At 39.1% G+C, this 22,208-nt stretch overlaps 1 protein-coding gene across 3 annotated transcripts in view; it reads left to right on the top strand.

The window, feature by feature from the left end:
* The window catches only part of PLCE1 (phospholipase C epsilon 1), a 336,545-nt gene that overhangs the window by 246,626 nt on the left and 67,711 nt on the right, over positions 1-22,208 (top strand). For all 3 annotated transcript variants that reach the window (XM_056802299.1, XM_056802305.1, XM_016433427.2), the window contains exons 12-18: positions 2,532-2,654; positions 3,462-3,598; positions 8,344-8,582; positions 9,514-9,575; positions 9,677-9,842; positions 13,998-14,105; positions 22,059-22,175. In XM_056802299.1, coding sequence (XP_056658277.1) covers positions 2,532-2,654; positions 3,462-3,598; positions 8,344-8,582; positions 9,514-9,575; positions 9,677-9,842; positions 13,998-14,105; positions 22,059-22,175 — 952 coding nt within the window. The remainder of the gene's footprint in view (positions 1-2,531; positions 2,655-3,461; positions 3,599-8,343; positions 8,583-9,513; positions 9,576-9,676; positions 9,843-13,997; positions 14,106-22,058; positions 22,176-22,208) is intronic.

Genomic DNA, 22,208 nt, shown 5'->3' with positions numbered 1-22,208 from the left:
GGAAATTGCTCACGTGCGTCAGCAAGGCGACCCGGAGAGCCCCGTCTGGGGAGAATTCCCTTCCGCCCCGGGCATGGCATAGGCCAGAGAGCCGTGAGGCCTGCAGCAACAGATTAGAACCTGTGACAGAAAGGGGACGGTGACAGCCAAAGGCAACTCTGTGAGAGAGAAACAGAGACAGGCGGACACACAGACAGACAGAGGCCTCTTCTTTGGGGGGCCAGAAAGGACGCCACCAGAGGCCATAATTCCCCACCTAATGGGGTTCTCTGGCTGGCACAGAGGCCTGCATGCAGGCCCAGGCTGGGCTCCCCGTTGGCCAGGGCCAGAAGAGGCTCTGGGGTCTGGAGCAGGCCCAGGGATATGGCGAGGAAGGCCTAGCCATGTGCTGGCACAGATGGAGCGTCCTTGTAAAGGGCCTGTCAGGGAGGAGGGTCAGACTTTGAGGAGAGGCGGAGCTCGGGCCTTAGGGAGGAGCTTACAGAGCAGCTGGCCAGTTTGGGAGCGGCGAGAAGGAGGTGGACAGCCCTGAGTCCATACTAAAGCTGGAACTACGTAGGAAGAAGGTGGGTCAGCAGGCAAGCGGCGTCCGTGGTACACGGAGGCCAGACACGGAGAAGGGGAGGTCTGGGTTGGCCTTCCGGTGTGGACGTCGACTGCCCGAGTGACCTTGAGTTGAGGGATGAACCTCTCTTTCCCCATCTGGCAAACGGGGCTCCGGTTAGCCTCTGCTTCATAGAGTTGTTGTAAGGTTCAAATTTGATCATATATTTAAAATAACTTTAAAACTCACCTTGTAAACTATTCAGCTGGTACACAGAACCATGATGTCGGAACATATATATATATATTTAATTTAAGCTCATTCCGTGAATCTTTGTGCTCTTGTAGCAGCATGGCTTTTAGCGTTACCATGTAGAAAGACGACACTAATTCATATAATTACAAACTGTAGTAAGACTTTAATTCAATTCAGCAAACGTATTTAGTTCCTGCTCCCTGGAGACAAGACTTTCTATGAATAAGAGAGATATGAGGCTGAGAGGTCTAGTCATTGAACAGAAGTCTGATGAGGAGAAAAGAATCTCATCCTCTTATTGAGCAGCTTAGCTTTTGGTCAAACCAGTTGTTGGCATACTGACCCAAGATCCCCGTTTTTACTGATTATTAAATATCAAACTGGTTAATTGACCATTTGGACAGAGATGTAGCCATGGCGTGGTGCTCGGGGTGGGTGCGTATCTTCATGTGTTTCTGAGCAGCCAGAAACCTGCCTTTACTTACATCACTTATATGGCCGTATATCTTCGAGAGCCCTGATTGCCCTGGGGACAAGTCGCTGAGCTAGGGACAGTCTTTTCTGAACGGAACAGGATTGTAGTTCATCCTAATTAGCCTAAGGATGAAGCATGTTTATTAATCTTTTTATTTTAAGATCATCAACATTTTTAGTGCAGATACCAATAATTAAGGTGGGAACATTAAAGAATGAAAGTTTGTTACAAAAGATAAAATATTGTTGAATTTTTAGCATGTAAATCATGAAGTTATATGAAGCTCTACTTTAATAGAATTATTCTTTTTGTTCTTAAAATTTTTTGTAGTTAAGAGCTTTCTATCCCTCCTGAGCTGACTACCTATATCTAAAAGGCTATCATAAATCACTAGTAAAAAGAAAAATGACAAGAGAATGAAAATCAAAGTAACTCTGAGTTTTGACCTCATACCCAACAAATTAGAGAAGATTATAAAATCTGAAAATAGTGTTAGAGGAGCTACTGAAAAACAATTATAATTCCAAAGTGTTTTCCCAAATGATGCACCAAATTCCAGCACCATCAATCATTCTGAAAACAAATTTGAAATTGATGATATAAAAGTGATTAAACTGGCCACACCTTCTGCCCTAGGGATTCCACTGCTAAACTCATGCCCCAAGCATATCAAAGAAAGGGGAAAAAAAAAGTCCTGCATGAAGCAAAATTATATAGCAGCACTTTCTGTGCTAGGAAAGAACTGGAAGCAAAGTAGGGATTCATCAGTTGAAGAATGGCTGAATTGTGGTCCATGACTGTAATTCTGTGTTACTGAGCCATAAAAAAACAATTAAGAATTAGTCTGGGTTGAAATGAGCAGTAATAGGAAATATAAGACACAGGATGACTATAAAAAAACAGATTCTCAAAAAAAAATAAGACTATTGTATAAACTATGATAACCTACGTCTGACCTAGGAGAGGAACTGAAAAAAAAATGTATCTTACTATATTCATTATATTGGTGGAAGACTAAGGTTGTGAATTATTACATTATAAACACTGTTAGCTAGTTTAGCCAAATTGCTTTTTTTTCTTTCTTTTTTAATCATTGTTATAAGCTCACTAGGTCAGGGAAGAGAAGGAATATGTTTGGAAATTAGTGTGATGTAAAATCAAGAGACATGAATGAAAATAAGAATTTTTTGAAGATAGTCTGTGCTAAAAATAACAATGTCTTTGTCTTTGTAATTAGAGTAATTTTTTTTATTCTAGTACATGGAGCAGCAGTAGTTGGCATGGCCGAGTGAAAGGTGGACTGAAAGGATTTCAAAATTTCATGGTTTCGGATAGTAGCATGAGTTTTGTTGAATTTGTAGAGCTCTTCAAATCGTTCAGGTAGGGCATAATTTATTTTTTTCTATTTTTAGGTATTTGAACGGGATCAGAACTTTTTGCTGCTTGGGTTTCCCTCTCCCTCTTGCTAAGATGAACTTGACTATGGATCGCTATCAGTCAGGCAGCCCAAAGAAAGAGGTGGCAGCTGTCATCTGAATTTCTATTCTGAGATAAGAAACAAGGAAAAAAAGCCAAAATGTCCTTTTAAATAGCACAGGCTATTTAGAACAATTTAATGAAGAGGAAGAACATAGAGAGGACTTTAGAGAACTTTTAATTCTACACATTTATTTTTTGAAATTCAGAGGTTCAGAGAATTTACTTTAATCAATTATGACTATACACTTCATGGAAATATTTTATTTAAAAAAAAACAACCTTAACTTAAGAAATACCAAGTAACTTGTTTAGATGATAGAAAAACAAGAGGATTATACATGAGGTTGTGAATCTATTATGTATAGCCTGCTATTCATTAGAAAAATTAATGGAGGCGGGGGTGGAGGGGGGAGGGAGGGGAGGGGAGGAAAAGAAAACGATCTTTGTTTCCAGTTAATAATGTATGAAAACGACCAAATAAAATAATATTAAAATTAAAAAAAAAAGAAAGAAAAATTAATGGATAAATAACCAGATGATAGATGGATATAGATAAAAAGAGTTAAGTTCAAAATATAACTTTGAAAGCAGTCTGGCTTATCTATGGTTCCTTCTAGCCTTCTGTGCATTAAAATGTTTCTATGACAAAAAAAAATCAGAGATCTTATAAAATACTAATTACAAAATATGTATTATTCTTATTCTCAGTGTACGAAGTCGGAAGGACCTCAAGGATCTGTTTGATGTTTACGCTGTGCCCTGTAGTCGATCAGGCTCTGATTCTATCCCGCTCTATACAAACCTGAGAATTGATGAAAATACCAGCGGCCTTCAGCCTGACTTGGGTTGGTTCTAATGTTTTTTAATACCCTTAAGATAACAGCACAGTTCCTTACTCAAAAAAATTTTCAAGATTTTTTTGCCTATGTAATAATTAGCAAATTATTATTTACTAAAAATGAAATTTAGTCACTCATAGAAAATCACAGGCATATCATTGACATATGTGAACTAATATGTTCAGAGAAAAGGCGCGATGACCCCCCTGTGTTCAGATCTCATTTCTAATCCTCACTCCAGAACCAGGTCACTTCCTACTGCGGGGTTCACGGCTCCTCACCTGTAAAATGAGGACACCCACACCAGTATCTCTCCCTCAGAAGGTGTGGCGAGGTATAAGTGTGACCATGCAAGTCACTTAGTATGTCCCTCACCATCGAATAGGCAGTCTGTGCTCGAGCGTTTATGAGACCCTTCTGCAGCATTGGGGACACAAATCCAAAGAGTGGAGTAATTCTGAACCGTCAGTCTGTCCACCCAGGAAGTTTCCGCAGGGTGGTCTCCCCCTGACTCCATGGCAGTCATCGTGCTAGTCAGAGGGGCTGGGATGTGGGGAAGAGCTCTGCCTGTGTCCTTTGCAGAGAGCTCTGCTTTCACCAGGTACCTCGCATACACCCTGATTTCTCCTCAGCTCAGGCTTTTGTAACCTATTTTAAGGAGGAACCATTTTGTAAGCTCTTCATCCTATAAAAATTAAATCTCTAATAATAGAAATATTATATTTTATAGAGGTTTATTAAAGATCATTAGAAATCAAGGAATAAAGAAGATACAAAATAAAGACCACATGCCCATGGCTGATTAGCCAGTTCAAACACCCAACTTACCACCACCAAGCTTGGGACAGGAAGTAAAGAGCTGGGACCTTCCATGTCCCCTCCTAATATCCCCTATCTATAGGAAGTACGAAATGACAGGAAGTCAGTGGGCTCCTGGGAAATGCAGGTTTTTTTTTTAGGGTAACAGATTTTCAATTATACATTCCACCTGAGATCTGTGGAAGACTAGTCTCTAATGGATCTTGTAAACATAACCAACTTTGAAATTACAATAATTTGGGGATAAAAGGAAAAGAACAAAATCAATGATTACTAGGAGGACTGGAGTCAGGAAGACACTTCCTAGCCGGTTCTGCCCTCCTCAGTTGGTCAAAATGGTTTGGGGCCTCAGTTTCCTCACTTGTGAAAGTAAGGCTCTGCATCCATGGCAGGCTGCAAGCATTCCCATCGGGTCACGGAGAAGGTGGCTTGGCCGAGCAGCAGGAAGCCCTGGCTGGGCATGGGGTGGCCCTTGAGGGCAGAGCCGTGGTCCTTGCATGCTCGGTAGGGCATCCCCGTGTACACTTATATCCAGGCCTGTGTTCCTGTGGATTCACTTTATGTTACGTCTACTGTGAATCTCAGATCTTTTTCTGTGGCCTTTTAGGGAACCGCATTAGTTGGGGTGAAAAAAGAAAATGATGAGGCAGTGCTGTTCTGATCATAGAAGAAGTCTAGCCATGAGAGAAGGGCCCCGGTCTCTGGCGAGGAGTGAGGAGCCCACCTGCTCCTGGCCTGGGCACAAAGAGTAGGAGCTGCTGACTGACATGAGGGAACAGAGGGGAAAAGGAAAGAGGGAGCTTGCCCTGGGCTCGGATGAGGCTTTAACTGACATCAAGCTTTCAGTCCACCATGACCTTCAGATTTTTTTTTTTCATTTTTGCCCCAGAATTACTCTGACTGTATTCATTTCTTCCTTCCTTAATGAAATAGGCATTTTATCCTAAGGAAAGTACTTTTTATGAACCATGAGGCCCAATACAAATATGAACTGTTACACTTTGTATCCCCTAAAGTGCCCGACACCATGCCTTTTGTGCATATTAGGTACCCATTAGATATTTGATTTATCAGAGGCTTTGAAATAATCCTTTTATTAAACACTCAACATGCAATTGCTGGATTTCAATCTTCCTTTCCATGCTAGTTCTAAAGAAAATGGAGGTAAAGTCAAGAAGTGTTAAGTCTATTGTTCCCTCGGAAGGTCATATTTTTAAAATAATTAAAAATCATAGGAGTGGGATTCAAAGCCAACTTATTTTTTAATTCCTCTTTTCATCTACAACCTACCTGGTGCTTTAGCTAGGTCTACTGCCCAGGTATAGATGCCTGATCAGTAATTTGTCCCAATGAAGGCTTGAGACCAGCACAGTCATTTCATGGTGAAGGGTACTCTTGGCTGAAGAAACTCCCCCTCTGTCGCAGGATCGCACGTTCTCTGAAACTTTCAGCCTTAGAGCGTTGCCCAGAGTAGGACGAGGATAAGTGACTGTCCCGGGGTTACCCAGCCAGGAAGTATCTGTGCAGCCACTTCTAGCCATGGCTTGAGGCCATTTTGCTATTCTCTAGGCACTGCTGTCTCCCGGGCCTTCCCGTTCCATGTTGCATTTTGTTTTTTAAGGGATAGAAGCAGGGACTGGATGTGTCATTCCATTCGTGCAGAGAACTTCTGGACAAGGAAATTCCCTCTACCAGTGTGGATTTGTACCTTTCCAAAAGCATCTCTTCTGACCATCTGAGCTGTGCAAGCCTGAGCAAGTCACCTAAGCCTTCCTCATCTCTAAAATGAGAAAACTGGGCTCCCCCAGCTCTATCTCTGAGGGCTCCCATGTTTTGATTGAGAATAGAATACAATCAAAAAGTAGGAAAAATTATTCCTATAATAACATAGTAAATCCAGGATCTGTTTATATCTGAAAGCATGGCAATGTTCTAATTTCCCCCATGCCACAAAATACTAAGTTGTGTAAATACATTCTCAGGGGCCCATTATGGCTCACCTAATACAAAGAAGGATTCCTAGATAAGTGTAAACATTCAGTTTCCTCCTGATAATTTTAGTCATTGCTTTTTAGTCTTTTAAAAGCATTAAGAAGGGGAAGCTAGGCAGCATAGTGGGTTGTAAACCTTAAAATTTCTTAGACTTATGAATGTTGGAAATTTCCCCATTGGGAAATCTGGGTTAAGCTAGAGCCACCATTGGCACAGGGAAGACATGGACAGTGATTGGTAGATGTGAGAACTGAGGGGAGGGAACTAAGATGGTTTCCTTAAAGATAGAGGGGTCTGAGGACTGAGGGGTGGTTGGAGAGGTTTTGCTCTGAGAGGTTGTGCTCTGAGAAGCTTGCTCTGAAGGAAGCTGGAGGTGGAGGCCCCTGAGACTGTTTCTCCATTTTGGTCACGTGAGTGATAGGGACTGATCTCTTTCTTTGCCTCAGCTATCTAAGGGCTTGGGCCTTTTGGCCCAGCCTAAACAGAGGGGGTATTTAAGCCCTTCTCTCCCCTTTCTCTCTCTCTCTCTCTGTCTCTCTCTCTCTCTGTCTCTCTCTCTCTCTCTCTCTCTCTCTCTCTCTCTCTCTCTCTCTCACCTTTCTTCCTCCTGTTTGTAATTAAAAACTCCATAAAAGGTTGACTGCTGACTTGAGTTTTCATTTAGGAATTACATAGCTGAATTCCTTGGCGACCTTAAATTAATATATATCAGTCTTTTAAAGTGATTTCCTTGTCACAGGGTAGAGCACCAGGCCTGGAGTCAGGAGGTCCTGGGTTCAAATCTGCCCTCAGACACTTCCTCGCTGTGTGACCTAAGGCAAGTCACTTAACCCCTATTACCTAGTCCTTGCCACTCTTCTGTCTTAGAAGAGTGTCTTAGTAAGGTCGAAGGTTAAGGGTTGTTTTTGTTTTTTTAAGGCATTTAGAAAGCTGGGTTTATCAGTGTAACTTCACTTCTCTGGATGATGAACATGAATTTGGATCAGATGGTTTCTTGGGTCCTTTCTAGCACCATGGAAGGAAGAAAAGAAGGAAAGAAAGGAGGAAACAAGCATTTTATTAAGCATCTACCATGTCAGACATTGTATTATCTTGTTTAATCCTTACAACAGTCGTGGGAGATAGATGCTAGTGTTTTTTTGTTTGTTTTTTTTTTTTTGGTAGATGCTATTTTATCTCCATTATAAAGCTGAAGAAACTGAGACAGAAGTTAAGTGACTTGCCCAGGGTCCAAGGCTAGTAGCAAGTGTTTGGACCCATTTTTGAACTCAGATCTTTCTGACACCAGATCCACCACCCAGCGGCCATGTTCTGTGGTTTCCTGAAATAAGCATAACTACATTTTAATCAAATATATTACCTCATTTTAATAAGATGGATTCATTATGAAAGTGAAAGGAGCTGGTTTTGAAGGACAGAAATAGATTCCCCACGTTTGCAAATGTAAGTTGTTACTGAATGCCAAAATCTACAGCAGATCCTCACCTTTGGTTCCTGTCTCAGCCTTCTTGCTGTCCAAGTGTTTGCTGGATGGTCCTAGCAGAACAGAAGTGCCTTGAGAGCTGGAACTGTTTTGCTTTGTTTCTCCTCTATTGCACAGTGGCTTATGTGCATAGCATTTAATAAGCGTTTGTGGAAATAAATAGAAAGAGGAGGACCAGAGGCCCTAGAATTTTCATAGAACTAACACTACATGAATTTGGTTAACCTGCTATTTCTGTATGCTGGGTGAGAACGTGCACACACACACACACACACACACACACACACACACACACACACACACACGCACGCAGCCTCGCTTATGACCTCTGACCTCGGTGACCTCACATGTCAGTTGCTTGCCTCGCCCAGCTCTCCCGTCCCCTCTTGCAGTCTCTGAGGTTGCTCCCTCGTCACTGGGGTTGCTCTCCAGGTGTAACGTGTTCTTTTTATTTCAGATTTGTTAACCAGAAACGTGTCCGATTTGGGCTTGTTCATTAAGACCAGGCAACAGCTCTCAGACAACCAGAGGCAGATCTCGGACGCCATCGCGGCTGCGAGCATCGTGACCAACGGCTCTGGAATAGAAAGCACCAGGCTCGGGGTCTGTGGAGTTGGCATACTGCAGCTGAATGACTTTTTAGTGAATTGCCAAGGCGAGCACTACACTTACGACGACATACTCAGCATTATTCAGGTGGGTGTGCTGGAGGCTGAGAGTTGTTTTGTTTTTTGAGATTTTCTCACTTTTGTTCTTTTCCACAAAGTCCTGCAACCTGGAGGGAAAAATAAAAGACCTCTTAAAGATCACACATATGAATATACCTTTCATTGTCTCCCTGGTCTTAGCACAATGCCTGCGACATAGTAAGCACTTACTAAAAGCACCTGACTTAATGATCAGGGCCCCAGCTTATGTCTTAGTCAATGAGACGTGTATGTTCATGTTCAGAAATTAATTAAAATTCAGTCATATTTGGTACTATTAGATTATAAGGTATTTAGATTTAATTAGTAAGGAGAATCGAGGATTAGCATCCTTATATGCAATAAATTTTGTACTGAATGCCCACTTCCGTATAATGTAATCAGTCCAGTCTCTTTAACTGTCATTGTCATTGTTTAACAATCAGTCAGCAATCAGGGATAACAATGGGACTTGGTAATTGAGAACAATCAATCAGATATAAGTATTTTTAAAAACACCTACTCCCTGCAGTAACCTAAGTGAGAAGTAATAAGGACCTAAACTAGGGTGGTAGCTCTGTGGTAGCTCGGTGGTAGCCTCAAAATGTGGCTAAAAATTTGGAATTGCCTTTTAATTATTTTTATATTACCTTATATATATTTTTTATCACCTTTCAAAGGCTTTGATTTTGTTTTTCATTCCTATAGGTATAACCTCATTCTTAGGGTTTTTAAAGTAGAACATTGATGTAATAAATGCATATATATCATTTTTCATTTTTAATAAAATCTCATATTTTACAATGTTTATGCTTTAAAATTCAGATTTGAGGTTCAAAATTTTCATATTGAATGTAATACAGCTTTAAAAATTAAAACATGTACTCTTTGTTATGCTTATTCTACTTGTTCCAAATTACATGATCTTGTGTCCCCTGCAGAAGTTCGAGCCTAGCGTGAGTATGTGTCAGCAAGGTCTAATGTCGTTTGAAGGATTTTCCAGGTAATTGAGGGTTTTTTTTTATCATTATTTCTTCTTATCTATTAGTTGTATAGGGCTTTTAAACTAAATATTCATGGAAAAATGTAATTGTTTTGACATAGGTTTCTGTTGGATAAAGATAATTTTGCATCACAAAATGACGAATCACAGGAGAATGTTAAAGAATTACAGTTCCCCCTCTCCTATTATTACATTGAATCTTCACACAATACATACCTCACAGGACATCAGCTTAAAGGGGAATCGTCAGTGGAGCTATATAGCCAGGTATGCAGAATTTAACTTAGTCCATGGTCTTCATTATGAGATTATTTGTTTGTCTAACCAAAGATCATTTAGATTAACCTTAGCTTCTATAAAATGTTACATATTTTAAGCCATTGCATATCAAGTGTAGAGAAATGTGTGGGAAAATGCTTATGTACATGGTTGTTCTAGTATTTTTCTTCATCTATACTTAAGCTTTATTCTTAAAAAAAGAATAATAAAGCATTTGTCTTAGATTCATGGCTTTTAGATACTAGTTTGTCTACCCTACCCTTCTAAAATTAGACTTTCTCATGGGAAAAATATCTAATAGTTTAGTTAAATGTTAATGGCAAAATAGAAAATGCATCTTCAGTAAAATTTTATTTTAAGAATATTGTTTTGCTTTATAATTTGTTAGACAATCTAATTACTATATTAGCCAATTTGAAAAAAATTTTTTTTTTTTGTAAAGGATTCTAATGCCCCAGACTGGCTGTGTAACCTTTAGGAACTCACTTCACATCTCTGCTCCTCAGCTACTTTATCTGTAACAAGAAATAGACTAACTGCTCTCTAGGGATCCTTCTAGCTTTAAATTATCTGTGACCCAAGTCTATTCATATAAAGTCATTTAATATAAAATTTCCCATTAATTTTCATTATAAAATTGAAGGCTATGTTATTAAAGAGAAAAAAAGTAGACTAAGACATCAAACTAGAGTTGATGTGTCAGACTATATTTACTGCCTCCATTTGCCTATAGTAGCAGCCACTAAAACATTGGGCTAATCCCTGGACAAATGCTGAACTTTGCCCTGGGGTTTCAGCCCCCAGTTACCCAAGGAAAACAAGCTGCCTTCACACTGAATTAAGCAAGACCAGAGCTCTACTCAGCCAGGAAGCAGCACAGGTGGTTGTCATCTACAAGATGAAGCCACAACCTGCCTCTGTTCTCCGCTCAGCTATTTCTTCTTCCTCTTTCCTCCTGGCCAGGCCTCAGGCAGGCTGGCTGAAGGAAGGCTTGTTCTGCCTCTGCTCCTGAGAATGCGGTGATTCCCCCATCAGACAGTGCTGGTTTAGACGGCAAAGGCCTGGCCTGGCCTCATTGAGCCACTCTTCTGTCAAGCTTGCCTTTCTTTAGCCTCCTACCTTTAAATTGTTCTGATTTCCCACTTACCTGGCCTAGTAAACGTGAAATGCTTAACAGATCACACAAGACACACTCAGGAGTTTCCTGTTTCTTATGTGTTTGTAAAAATCCTCTCCACACACAGACCAGGAGTGCAGTGAACCTTTCATGACCTCATGGAATAGAGTTCTTCTCAACAATATAACAACTTTTTCTGGATGACTTTTACATCTATAAAGTAACCAGTACAATTTCTGTCCTCATGGAATAAAACATTCCCTCTCTGTGTCAGGCTGGCTATCATTCACATTTAGACAATTCTCAAATTCACTGAAACCATTATGCATAGCAAGATCTAACAAAACAAACTTCTGACCATGAGTTTTGCTGTGCTCAAGAAAATCTTGTTAACATTTCACATTTAACTGACAAATAGTTACCATAATACATGAAATTATATTTGTATCATATCAAAATCATTAACAAGCCTCCCAAATTGTATACATCAAACCATTGATCTTAAGTGAAACATAGGCTCTAATTATGGAGTAAAAATCTCCCTTTTTCTGTTCTGAATTTTTCTCTTTTGCTCCTTCGGGTGTCCATCCAAAAGAAGAAAGAGGAAAAAATCATTGAACACGTATTTGATTTCGTCCTCTGCTGAGGATTTTTGACAGACAAGTTCAATCTTGCAACTATCCCATTTTTTTTCTTTCTTTTTGTGAGTGTCCAATTTAAGAATACATAGAGACGAGACTGTTACAAAGACAATGACTAACAGAAACATACAACATTGTGACAAGCATGGTTTGAAAAGAAAAGATCAGTGTTTTAGGATCCATTTTTAAGAAGACATATAATTTCCCTCTGACCCTTAGAGTATCTCATATACTCACCACTGAGGGGATCTCCGTAGAGTTGAAACTCTGCATGACCAGCACACAGTGTTGGGGGTTCTCAAAAGAACCGGATATGTCGGAGGTTCTCAAAAAAGAACCGAGGTGAGGGTTCCAATAAAAGAACCAGGGGAAAAGGTGTCCCTGTTCCGGGCACCACTTTCTGCTTGTTTCCAAGCCTTGATAGCCATTTGTGCTATCAAGGCATATACTTGTGGAATATAACCCACTTGAGTTCGGGGCAATACATTGGGACCTTCACCTGCCAATTGTTCTAGTGTTGGACTGCTCCATGAGGCCAAGTAGTCATCATAATAATGTGTTCTTGTTCCAACATATCCTTCCACAAAGCTCTCCATTGCACTGCCTGGCCAGTGCTTAAAGTAAAACTCGCAATCTTTTTCCAATCATATGGGGTCAAATTATCAGTGGCTATCATTTCCAATAAAGACATAGTATATGGAGCCTGCATTCCGTATTTAACACAAGCCTTTTTAAGATCTTATAGTAATTTTAAGGGAATTTTTCCAAAGGACCGGTTCCCTGTAAGGGGATCTTCTAAAACTGGATACATCCTTATGTTCTCAGTTCCAGACTCACTTAGCTGGTCTCCGACAGCTCTAAGCTGTCCCCTGACAGTTCTAAATTGTCCCCTATTGTGACTCCTTCAATGTCCCCGGCACAGGAGGGCTGCATTCAGTGCTCTACCACAGCCTCAGGGTCGAAGAAGCTACATGTTCCAGGCATAATTATTTCCCTTGATCTTAGCCAAAAGACTGAGTAGCCATCAGACCTGCCATTTCCAAAAGCTAATTTAGCTCTAGATCTAGAGAAAAGTAAGAAATGGCTCTCTTCTATAGTCTTAGCCACTCAGTTTTTAAGAGCTTTGTTAGTACAATTGAATAGCAAAAAGGAGGATTTATGTGGACATCAAAATTTCATTGTGGTATTTCTGAGCATCAACTCTAGCCTTAGGGTTAGACCTTTTCATTCGTGGGAGGAGACTTCATTGACATTAATCAACCATCCCATTTATTACAAGCTCATTCTCTAACATAAAACTAATTCCCTAGTTTTTCTTCATGTCAAAAACTTTAGAGGTTCCATCACAAATAGATTTGTGTGAAAACTGTCATACCTCAGCTCAAATCACAAGAGTCGAAGTCAAAGCATTTACAACAAGAGCTGTATGTTGTGTAAGGAGATCCTTCTTCAGAATTGGTGACATAGAAGGTAGCTTTGGGCACTACTTCCATCTTCTAAAATCAATACAGCCATTTAAGTAACTGGATATATTAAGTCTATAAGTTATGTAATTTGTTATACTCTTAAGTGAACTAGTTGAGTCCATTTCAATATAAAAGTTCTATACTTAATGTTTAATATTGTATTTGAGCTCTAGAATGATCATGTATTATCTAAAATCACAATATGAATCAACAGTTTGATAGGAAAGCCAAAAAAGTCGATATGATTTCAAGTCTCACTGTACTCTGGCCTACTGAGACCACATCTAAAGCATTCACTTCTGGGCATCATATTATAGGAAAGACATTGATAAGCTGGAAAGCATTTAGAGACCAGCCAAGATGGCAAAAAACCTTGAGGTCTTGCCATGTGAAGACCACTTGAATGAATTAGAAGTGTTTACTGTGGGAGGCTTCACAATTTTATATTGTCTTCAAGAGTTTGAAGGGTGGAAGGACTTGAAAGATTTGGATGTGCAAGATGGATCAACTTGTCCTGTGTGACCCCAGAGAGCAGAACCAGATGCAGTGGGGTGGAGCAGGAGAGACCTAAATTTAAGCTTTCCAAAAAAGAAAAACAAAACAATTAGAAGTATACAAAAGTAGACTGAGCTGCCTTGAGATATTAGATTCCTACTCACTAAAAATTTTCAGCCATGTTATTGGACTCCTTGTTGGTCATGTAGAATTGTAGTGGGGATTCTTTGGGATTGTGGATTGTACCAAATGACTGATGAGTTCCCCTCCAATTATAAAATTCTGTGATTCTGTAATGTGCTGGGTTTAGTGTTTTATCTTAACTTAAGTTCTCTCATGAAATGGTTTCCTCATCAGTATAACGAGCAGAGTTGGTTTGAAGATACCCTCCAATCCTAAGTCCTGTGGTTTTATGGTCTTACAGGTTCTCTTGCAAGGCTGTCGAAGTGTAGAACTAGACTGCTGGGATGGTGATGATGGGATGCCTATTATTTATCACGGACATACACTCACTACTAAGATTCCCTTCAAGGTAAATTCTTAATCATCATCTTTAAATGAAGTCACAAAAAGTATCATGTCTTTAGACTACTTTTAAACATATTGGTGGCTGTTCAAAATACCATCTTTGACTATTCATCAGGTAAGAGCATTGCTGTAGTTTTCTCACATTCTCAAGCATTTAAGAGTCAGGAAGTCCAGGTTTCTATAACATTACAGAATTACACCTTACTTTTGCAGAAAAGGTGATTTAATAGATAAATATATTAGATCCATGTATAAAATAATAAAAAAATTTATGTTATATCTATCATGTAACAAGAAAATCATCACTTTACATCTCAAGTATAGCTTCTAGACATGAAGATCTTAGAATACTGATTTAACATCTGCGTATCAGACTTTTTGCTTTGTAGAACATCAGGTTACATCATAGATATATTATATGTATGTATATGTGTGTGTGTGTGTATATTATATATATGACATAGTTGATCATTTTTAGACCTGCTTGAAGAGTGAAGACTTTGATCAAAGCATTTTCTTTTCTTCCATTTTAATAATTAGCTGCCTTAAGATTTTTTCTTCGTGTATTTTTATATGCAAGAGTCTTGTTTCCCTAAGTAGCCTGTAAGTACCCTGAGAGCAAGCACTGTATTTGTATATCTCTATAGCACAGTGCCTTATACACATCATAGAAACTCAATAAATATTTGCTGATGGGTTATGTTCAACAAAATAATTATTTCTTATGCTCTAAATATAGAATATGTCACAACTCTCACCTAATCTTGAGGAGTGAAAAGATAATCAGATCATAGATTTAGAGTTGGAAGGAATTCTCAGTCATCTAGTCCAACCCACTTATCTTACAGATGAGGAAAACTGAAGCCAGAGAAGTGCAGTAACTCACTACATTCACATCTTGAGTCTACTCCTCACTTTGTAACTTTGGGCCAATCACTTACCCCTTCTGAGCTTCAGTTTCACCATATGTAAAAAGAAGAGAGTGGAATAGGTTACTTCTCTTCTCATTTCCACCTCTAAATCCGTGACCTTCTGATGCTTCTTTAGAAGAGAACGGAGTCAACTGAAGAACAGGTCTAAGACCATTTATTAGCCTGGGGAAGGAGAGAAGGCTCTTCACCAGCAAGACGTTTACTAGCACTGAAGCACACCGCCATTGTCTCTTGTCTCCAGGTCCCTTTCGTGAACAACACGCTTCCAGCCTTAAGAAGGCTACGCAATTTCACCCGATCCATTATCCACCTTCAGCTCCCCCTTGTAGACCACGCAGAGTCTTTGTGTAGAGTCTGGGCACCATACCACTCCCTGGGGGGTTGGCGCCCCCTTTTCCAAACAAACACTGTAAGCCTTAAGAAAACTGGAGCAAAGATGCTTCTTTCTTGAGGGAAAAAGACTCTAAAAACAAACCCAGAATCTGTATCGCCATCCCCAAATATGGTTCAGGCTAATTGATTGAAGATGCCATTTCTCCAGAGATGAATAACTAGGCCCATGTCTGTGTTTACCACAGTTATTCTATCCACATGAACCCCTAAGTCCTGTGACATTCCTAAATCTGTACTGTAGTGTAAGTTGTCCATTTATTCCTTTTTATGTATAGTTCTTCTTTTCCATTTTGGAGAGTAGTACCTGATTGCACCAAGACGATTGCCAGATCCTTCATAGGGCACACATTCAAGCATGTACACAAGAATGTATACCTTGGCTCCTTTCAGTTTAGTTACATTCCTTAAGAGTGAAATAGACGCTCACTAAATGGAGGAGCTGCAAAAGAGATCTCAATAAAAACATTTTTGTTGTAGACAATCATTGGGCACACTGCCCATGCCTTCCCACCAGCAGCCTGCAGAGGTATCTGGGATACCCCAAATCTTAGACCCTTTCTGGCGGGCCACGAAAGAACCAACAGAAGCAGCTCTGTGACTCTGAACCCCTCCCCCAATGAAGATTTACTCCAACATCAACACTTTTCAAACTCTGCCCTTCTCCCAGCAGTTTGGGGCTAGTTCTTGGCTCATGATAATCCTCTGCTACACCTGGGCTATAAAGTACCTGAAATAATTGAATCATTTGGTTTTGTCTCTGGCGTTCAGAGGACTCCCGTTTCAGTTGTGACACATCTGTAGATCAAATTTCCCCATCCAGCTCCTGTAGGCTCTAAAGCACTGAGCCTAGCTGACAAATGACAATCTGCGCTAGGAAATGAAGCTTTGCCCAGATCTGTGGTACCAAATCCATTCTCCCTAGACTTTCCATCTACTAACTCCACCCATTTCTAAAATGTGTCCTCCTCGAGCCCCGCTGTCCTTAGACCCGATGCTTCATTCCAGTCATTCGGGGATGGGATGCCTCCTACAGGAGGGCTTCCCTTCCTGGCATGTTCCACGAACAAATTTGTTCACAGGGAAGGAAACCGATGGTCTCATTTGATGGCTTTTTATCCATATGAATGACCACACTCCAGCCCAGTTAGTTACCCTCAATCCTACATTTTGTGACATTGTTCTTTAGGGTGTGGTTTATCCTACCAAGCTGATGGCTCCTCATTCTCTTTGCTAGACCAGTTCTCTCTCACCCTCCCAAGTGGGGAGGCTCCCGAGGCCTTCACCTGAGCCCCCTTTCACCCAACAGTCCCTCCCATAGAGATTTCCTCCCTGCCCGTGGGTTCAGTGATCCTCTCTGTGAAGATGATTTCCGTGTGAGCCTAAGTAGCCAGACTCCGTGAAGCCGGGAGGCACAGCTCTGAGTTTGTGGTTCCCGACCTGATTTCCAGTTCCACCCACGTGATACTTGGCAAGTCAGCTAAGCACTTCAGGCCTCATTTTCCTCTTCTTTGAGTACATTGAATTGGGTGGCCTCTAATGTCACTAATCCTGAACTCCATTCTTACACATTTCTGCCCCGCAGCATCTCAAAATCTACGTGGCGAAGTAAAACCTCACCCTCGCCATCTCTCTCTGGCTGTCGCCAGACTAGGCTTCATCCCATCTAGACGTCTGACAAGGACACCAATCTGAGACAGAGTAGGCGTCCGGCCCTGGGCCCTGCCTCTGCCCCCATATCCCATTCACCCACCTTCACCTCTTTCACAGGGAATAGTTATTGATAACAATCCTGCCATTTAGATCCCCGCAAAAAACCCTGTAATTCTGAATCATAAAACTAAGCTCCCTTTCTGAGCCTTGACCTCTGACTCCCTCTGACACGTTTATATCAGCCCTATCCATCACCAGTCCACTTCTATTATACTCTGTGGAATTCTTGTTCAATTTTTTAAAATCTTTCCCCTAAATCCATTTCTCTTCCCATTTTTCCTGTTTCTACAGAAAATATCACCATTCTTTTACTTGCCCAATTTTGAGATCTAGGAATCATCCTCTACTTTTATTGTTTCTCACTTAACATAGACAGTTGTTGGGTATTGTTGATTGTTGTCAGCATCTTTCAAATCTCTCCTCTCTACAATCTTCCAAGCCCTCATCACGCCTTGACTTTTGCAATAGCCTCCTGATTGGTTTTCTTGTAAACAGTCCTCTTTGAAATGCATCTTTTTCACAAATGTGAAATAGATATTGTTATTCCTCTGCTGAGTGGATTGTGGAAGAAAAAGGACATTGACTTAGGCAAGCAAATAAAAATAAGCAATCTTTCCACCTCAACTAAATCTATTCTAGTAGAGAAGGGCAACCTCAGATTGAATTGATGAGTAAAAAAAAGCCTCACCCTTTCTGTCCTCATCCAAAGGAAAGAGGTTCAATAAAGTCTGTTACTGGAAGAAAAACCCTTGGTTTCATGGCAATGGGAAATGGACAAGTCAAAATCCTAATCCAAAAAAAGGTAGATTCTGACCCAAAGAAAGATCCCTGAGGCAAAGATCCCTTACCTTGATTTGATCTCCAGAGTAGAGAATATCAAGAACTCAACCCTTGTGGCCTTAGCAACAAAAATGAGTAAACAAAAAAATAATAAAGGTCTTTTATGCCAGGAATGACCAGAAACTTCCTCACAAATTAGAAATTAGAAACAATTAGAATTCTTTGAAAATATTATATAATAATTTAAAAATAATATTATAAAAGAAATAAAACTATTGAGTAGAGACTTGAGAAAAAGATAAGTAGCTTAATAGAAGAAATATAAAATCTTACTCTATTTACAAACTCTAAAAATTAGAATGGACCAAATACAAGTTAAATACTCCAAGAGACAAAATTCTTAAAACAGAACTCAAGAGAATGAGGAAACAGTGGAAAATAAAAAGTCATATAAAAAATAACTCACCTAGAAAACAAATAGATAATAACAAGTGTAACTGACATTTATGTAGCATTTACTATGCACCAGGCACATAGCTAAGCATTTTACAACTATAGCATTTGATCCTTACAACAACCCTGGAAGATAGGTGCTTTTATTCTCATTTAAGAGGCAAGGAAACTGAGGCAAATAGGTTAAATTATTTGCTTAGAGTCATTTAACTTGTTAAGTATCTGAGGCCAGGTTTGAGTTTAGGTCTCCCATTCGTGTACAATTCAAAATGCCACATCATAGCCACAAATCAAGGAGAGATAATGGGAATCAAAGGATTACCTAAAATACATGACGGAAAAAAAAAAGAAACTGAGTATCCCATTTCAAGAATATACTGTCTCCTGAAAGAAATTTCAAAATTAAAATTAGGAATGTCATTGCTAAAATCCAGTTTCCAGATTTAAAAAAAAATGTTGTCAGTAACCAGAAATAAGGATTGCAAATATTAAGGAACCATTAATCAGAAAGTATATAGCTTTATCAGTTGGATCACAATAAAGGACTAGAGAAGACAGGAGGATATTTTTCAAAATGCAAAAGATAAAAACTAACATAACTTACCCAACAACATCGAGGATAATCTTTTAAAGGGGGAAAATGGATCTTCAGTGAAAAGAAAACTTTCAAAGATTCTTGATGAAAAGAAGCAGACCTAGATAATTGGAATTAGACTAGAAGAATGAGCAAACAAAAACAATGTCATCATAAAATGCTGTTAATGGTGAATACACTCAAAATGCAAACTCAGAAGAGATTGACTCCAAAATAGCTACAAGTAAAACCTCAAAGAAAAATACAGCATGGAATGCATTTCAACTAGAATTACTTTAATAAATAAAGCAAGAGTTTAAGAGAATTTTTTTTTAATTTTAATAAATGAATGCAGGGGGGGGAAAATAGAAGAAATGAAAGCTATAGAAGAAAGAATTAGAAAAAGATGACAGCATTGGCACATAAGGTACAAAAGCCTTATCTAGGCAACAAACTCCTTGAAAATTAGAATGATATAAACTGAATCCAGTGACTCCTGAAACAACAAGAAATATTTATTATATTTCTTATAATTATTTAATATTTTAATTAATATTTCTTTCTTCAATTACATATAAAAACAAATTTAACATTTGTTAATTCTGAGTTTGAAATTCGCTCCTTTCCTTACTCCTTCCTATACCTCTCTCCTGCCTGAGACAGTAAAGTAATCTGATATAGATTTTGCATATGCAATCATATAAAACATTTTTCCATATTATTCATTTTGTGAAAGAGATCTCAAACAAAAAAAGAAAGTCTCTAGGATTGTCTTTGGTCACTTTATCGCTAAGAATAACTAGGTCAATCAGAATCATTCAGTAAAAAATATTGTTAATGTCTACAATATACTTCTGGTTCTACTTGATACTTTGTATCAATTTATATAAGTCTTTCCAGTTTTTTTCTGAAAACATCCTACTTAGCATTTCTTATAGCAGAATAGAATTCCATTGCAATCATATACCACAATTTGTTCAGCCATTCCCCAATTGATAAACAAACCCTCAATTTCCAATTCTTTACTACCTCATAAAGAACTGTAAAAAATTTTTTGTACAAATAAGTACTTTCCCTCTTTTTTTTCCATCTCTTCAGGGTGCAGACCTAGGAGTGGTATTGCTGGATCAAAGAATTTGCAAAGTTTTAGAGCCCTTTGGGCATCAGACAACAAGAAATATTAAAAAAAATTCAAACAATTAAAAAAAAATAGAAGAAAATTTGAAATATCTCATAGCAAAAAACAACTGACCTGGAAAATAGTTCAAGGAGAAAGAATTTAAGAATCATCAGACTACTTGAATGCCATGATGACCAAAAAAAGGGCTTAGACATTATATTTCAAGAAATTATGAAACTGTGCCCAAATCTCCTAGAACTAAAAAAAGAAAAGTGAAAATTGAAAGAATTCACTGATTACCTGAAAGAAACCTCAACACAAAACTTCCCAAAACCTTATAGACGAAATCCAGAGTTTCTAGGCCAAAGAAAAAATTCTACAAGTAACCAGAAAGAAAGAAAGAATTCAAATACCCAGGTACCACAGCCAGAATTGCACACAATTTTGCAGCTACCACTATAAAGGAATGGAAGCTTGGAATATGTTATTCCAAAAGACAAAAGGTCAAGCCTTACAACCAAGTAAAACTTACCCACAAAACTTACTATATATCTTTAATTAAATAGATTTCCAAGCTTTCCTGAAGAAAAAGCAAGAGCTGTGTAGTAACTTTAGGATTTCCACATTGCAGACAAGAAAAATATAAGAAAGTAAATGTGAAGAACATTCATAAGGGACCAAATGAGAATAAATGCCTTCATAACATGGATAGATCATATAAATGTCCTATCTGGACCTTAGCAACATCAGACATCATGGAGAAACTCTTATTAGAGAGAAGGCTTAAGAATGATTCTCCTATGATTTAATCTTAGAAGAATGAAACGGGAAGGAAAGAGGAATACACTGGGTGGGGACTGGGGAGGGTAAGGGAAAAGGTTAAGGAAAATCATTTCATAATTGGGATGAGAAAGTGGAAGTCTATGGAGACAAGAGGAGTTTCAGGAGCAGCTGACTCCTGAATCTCACTCCTAGCTCAGCTGATTAAAGGAGGGAAGAAAATATGCACATAGCTAGGTGCAGAAATACCTTTCACACAGCAGGAAAATAGGAAGAAAAAGCAAAGGGAGAATTAGAGGGAGAGTATGTTAAGGGAAGGATTAGTGCTAAACAGACTTAACTCTAAGGATGTGCAAAAACACTTACAGCTCTCTCTTGAGGTGGCAAAGAATGAAAATGTGAGGGAATGCCTATTATTTGGGGAATGAACGAACAAATTATAGTATATGTGATAGATTATTTCAAGGGATTAAAAAAGGGCATGGTTTAAGAGAAACCTGGGAAGTCTCATATAAACTGATGAGCAGAATTAGAACTAATAAAATGACAATAATATCGTACAGACAAATAACTTTGAAAGACTTAAGAACTCTGATCCAAGTTGTGACACCCTCCACCATCACATTCCGTGCTCTGCAATCCTCCATCCCTCCACTCCAGGCCTTTTCTCTAGCTGTCTCTCCTTGATTCCTCCTCCCACTTCCCTTCATTCCTTCAAATCGCAGTTTGAGAAGCCTTTCCCCGTCACTCTTAATTCTAGTGCCTCTCTCTTTTATCCTGAAAGTAAATAAGGCATAGCGCACGAGAGGGGAGCTCCCAGACAGCACACTTCTTTCCCCTCTGTGTCCCCAGGGCTTTGCACAATGCCTGGCATACATGAAGGACAATCTTTCACAGTACGATGACATTTCAAAGGACCAATGATGAAAGATGCTGTCAGCCTTCTGACAGTGCTAATAAATTTTAGGTGCAAAATGGGACACCCACACTCTCCCTTTCCATAGCTGTGTGTGTACTTCTATGTAGATATGCATATATAAAATATACATTCACATAGCCAATGAGGAAATTTATTTTTCTTGGCTCTGCATATTTGTGACAAGGAATTTCTTTTTGATTTCTCCATGGGGCAATCTATAAATGAATATAATATACTTTTTGTTTCATATGTCCTCCCAGATAAAAAATGCATGTATTATATTTTGGCTTTCGTAGGAAGTCGTTGAAGCCATTGATCGCAGTGCCTTCATCAACTCCGATTTGCCCATCATAATATCTATAGAAAATCACTGTTCCTTGCCTCAGCAACGAAAAATGGCAGAAATTTTCAAGGTGAGTAGCAAGTAAAATAGTAAGAAAATACAG

Source organism: Monodelphis domestica, chromosome 1, assembly GCF_027887165.1.
Source record: "Monodelphis domestica isolate mMonDom1 chromosome 1, mMonDom1.pri, whole genome shotgun sequence".
Taxonomy (NCBI): domain Eukaryota; kingdom Metazoa; phylum Chordata; class Mammalia; order Didelphimorphia; family Didelphidae; genus Monodelphis; species Monodelphis domestica.
The sequence above is the reverse complement of the archived record's forward strand: the minus strand, read 5'-3'. Positions and strand labels throughout refer to the sequence as shown.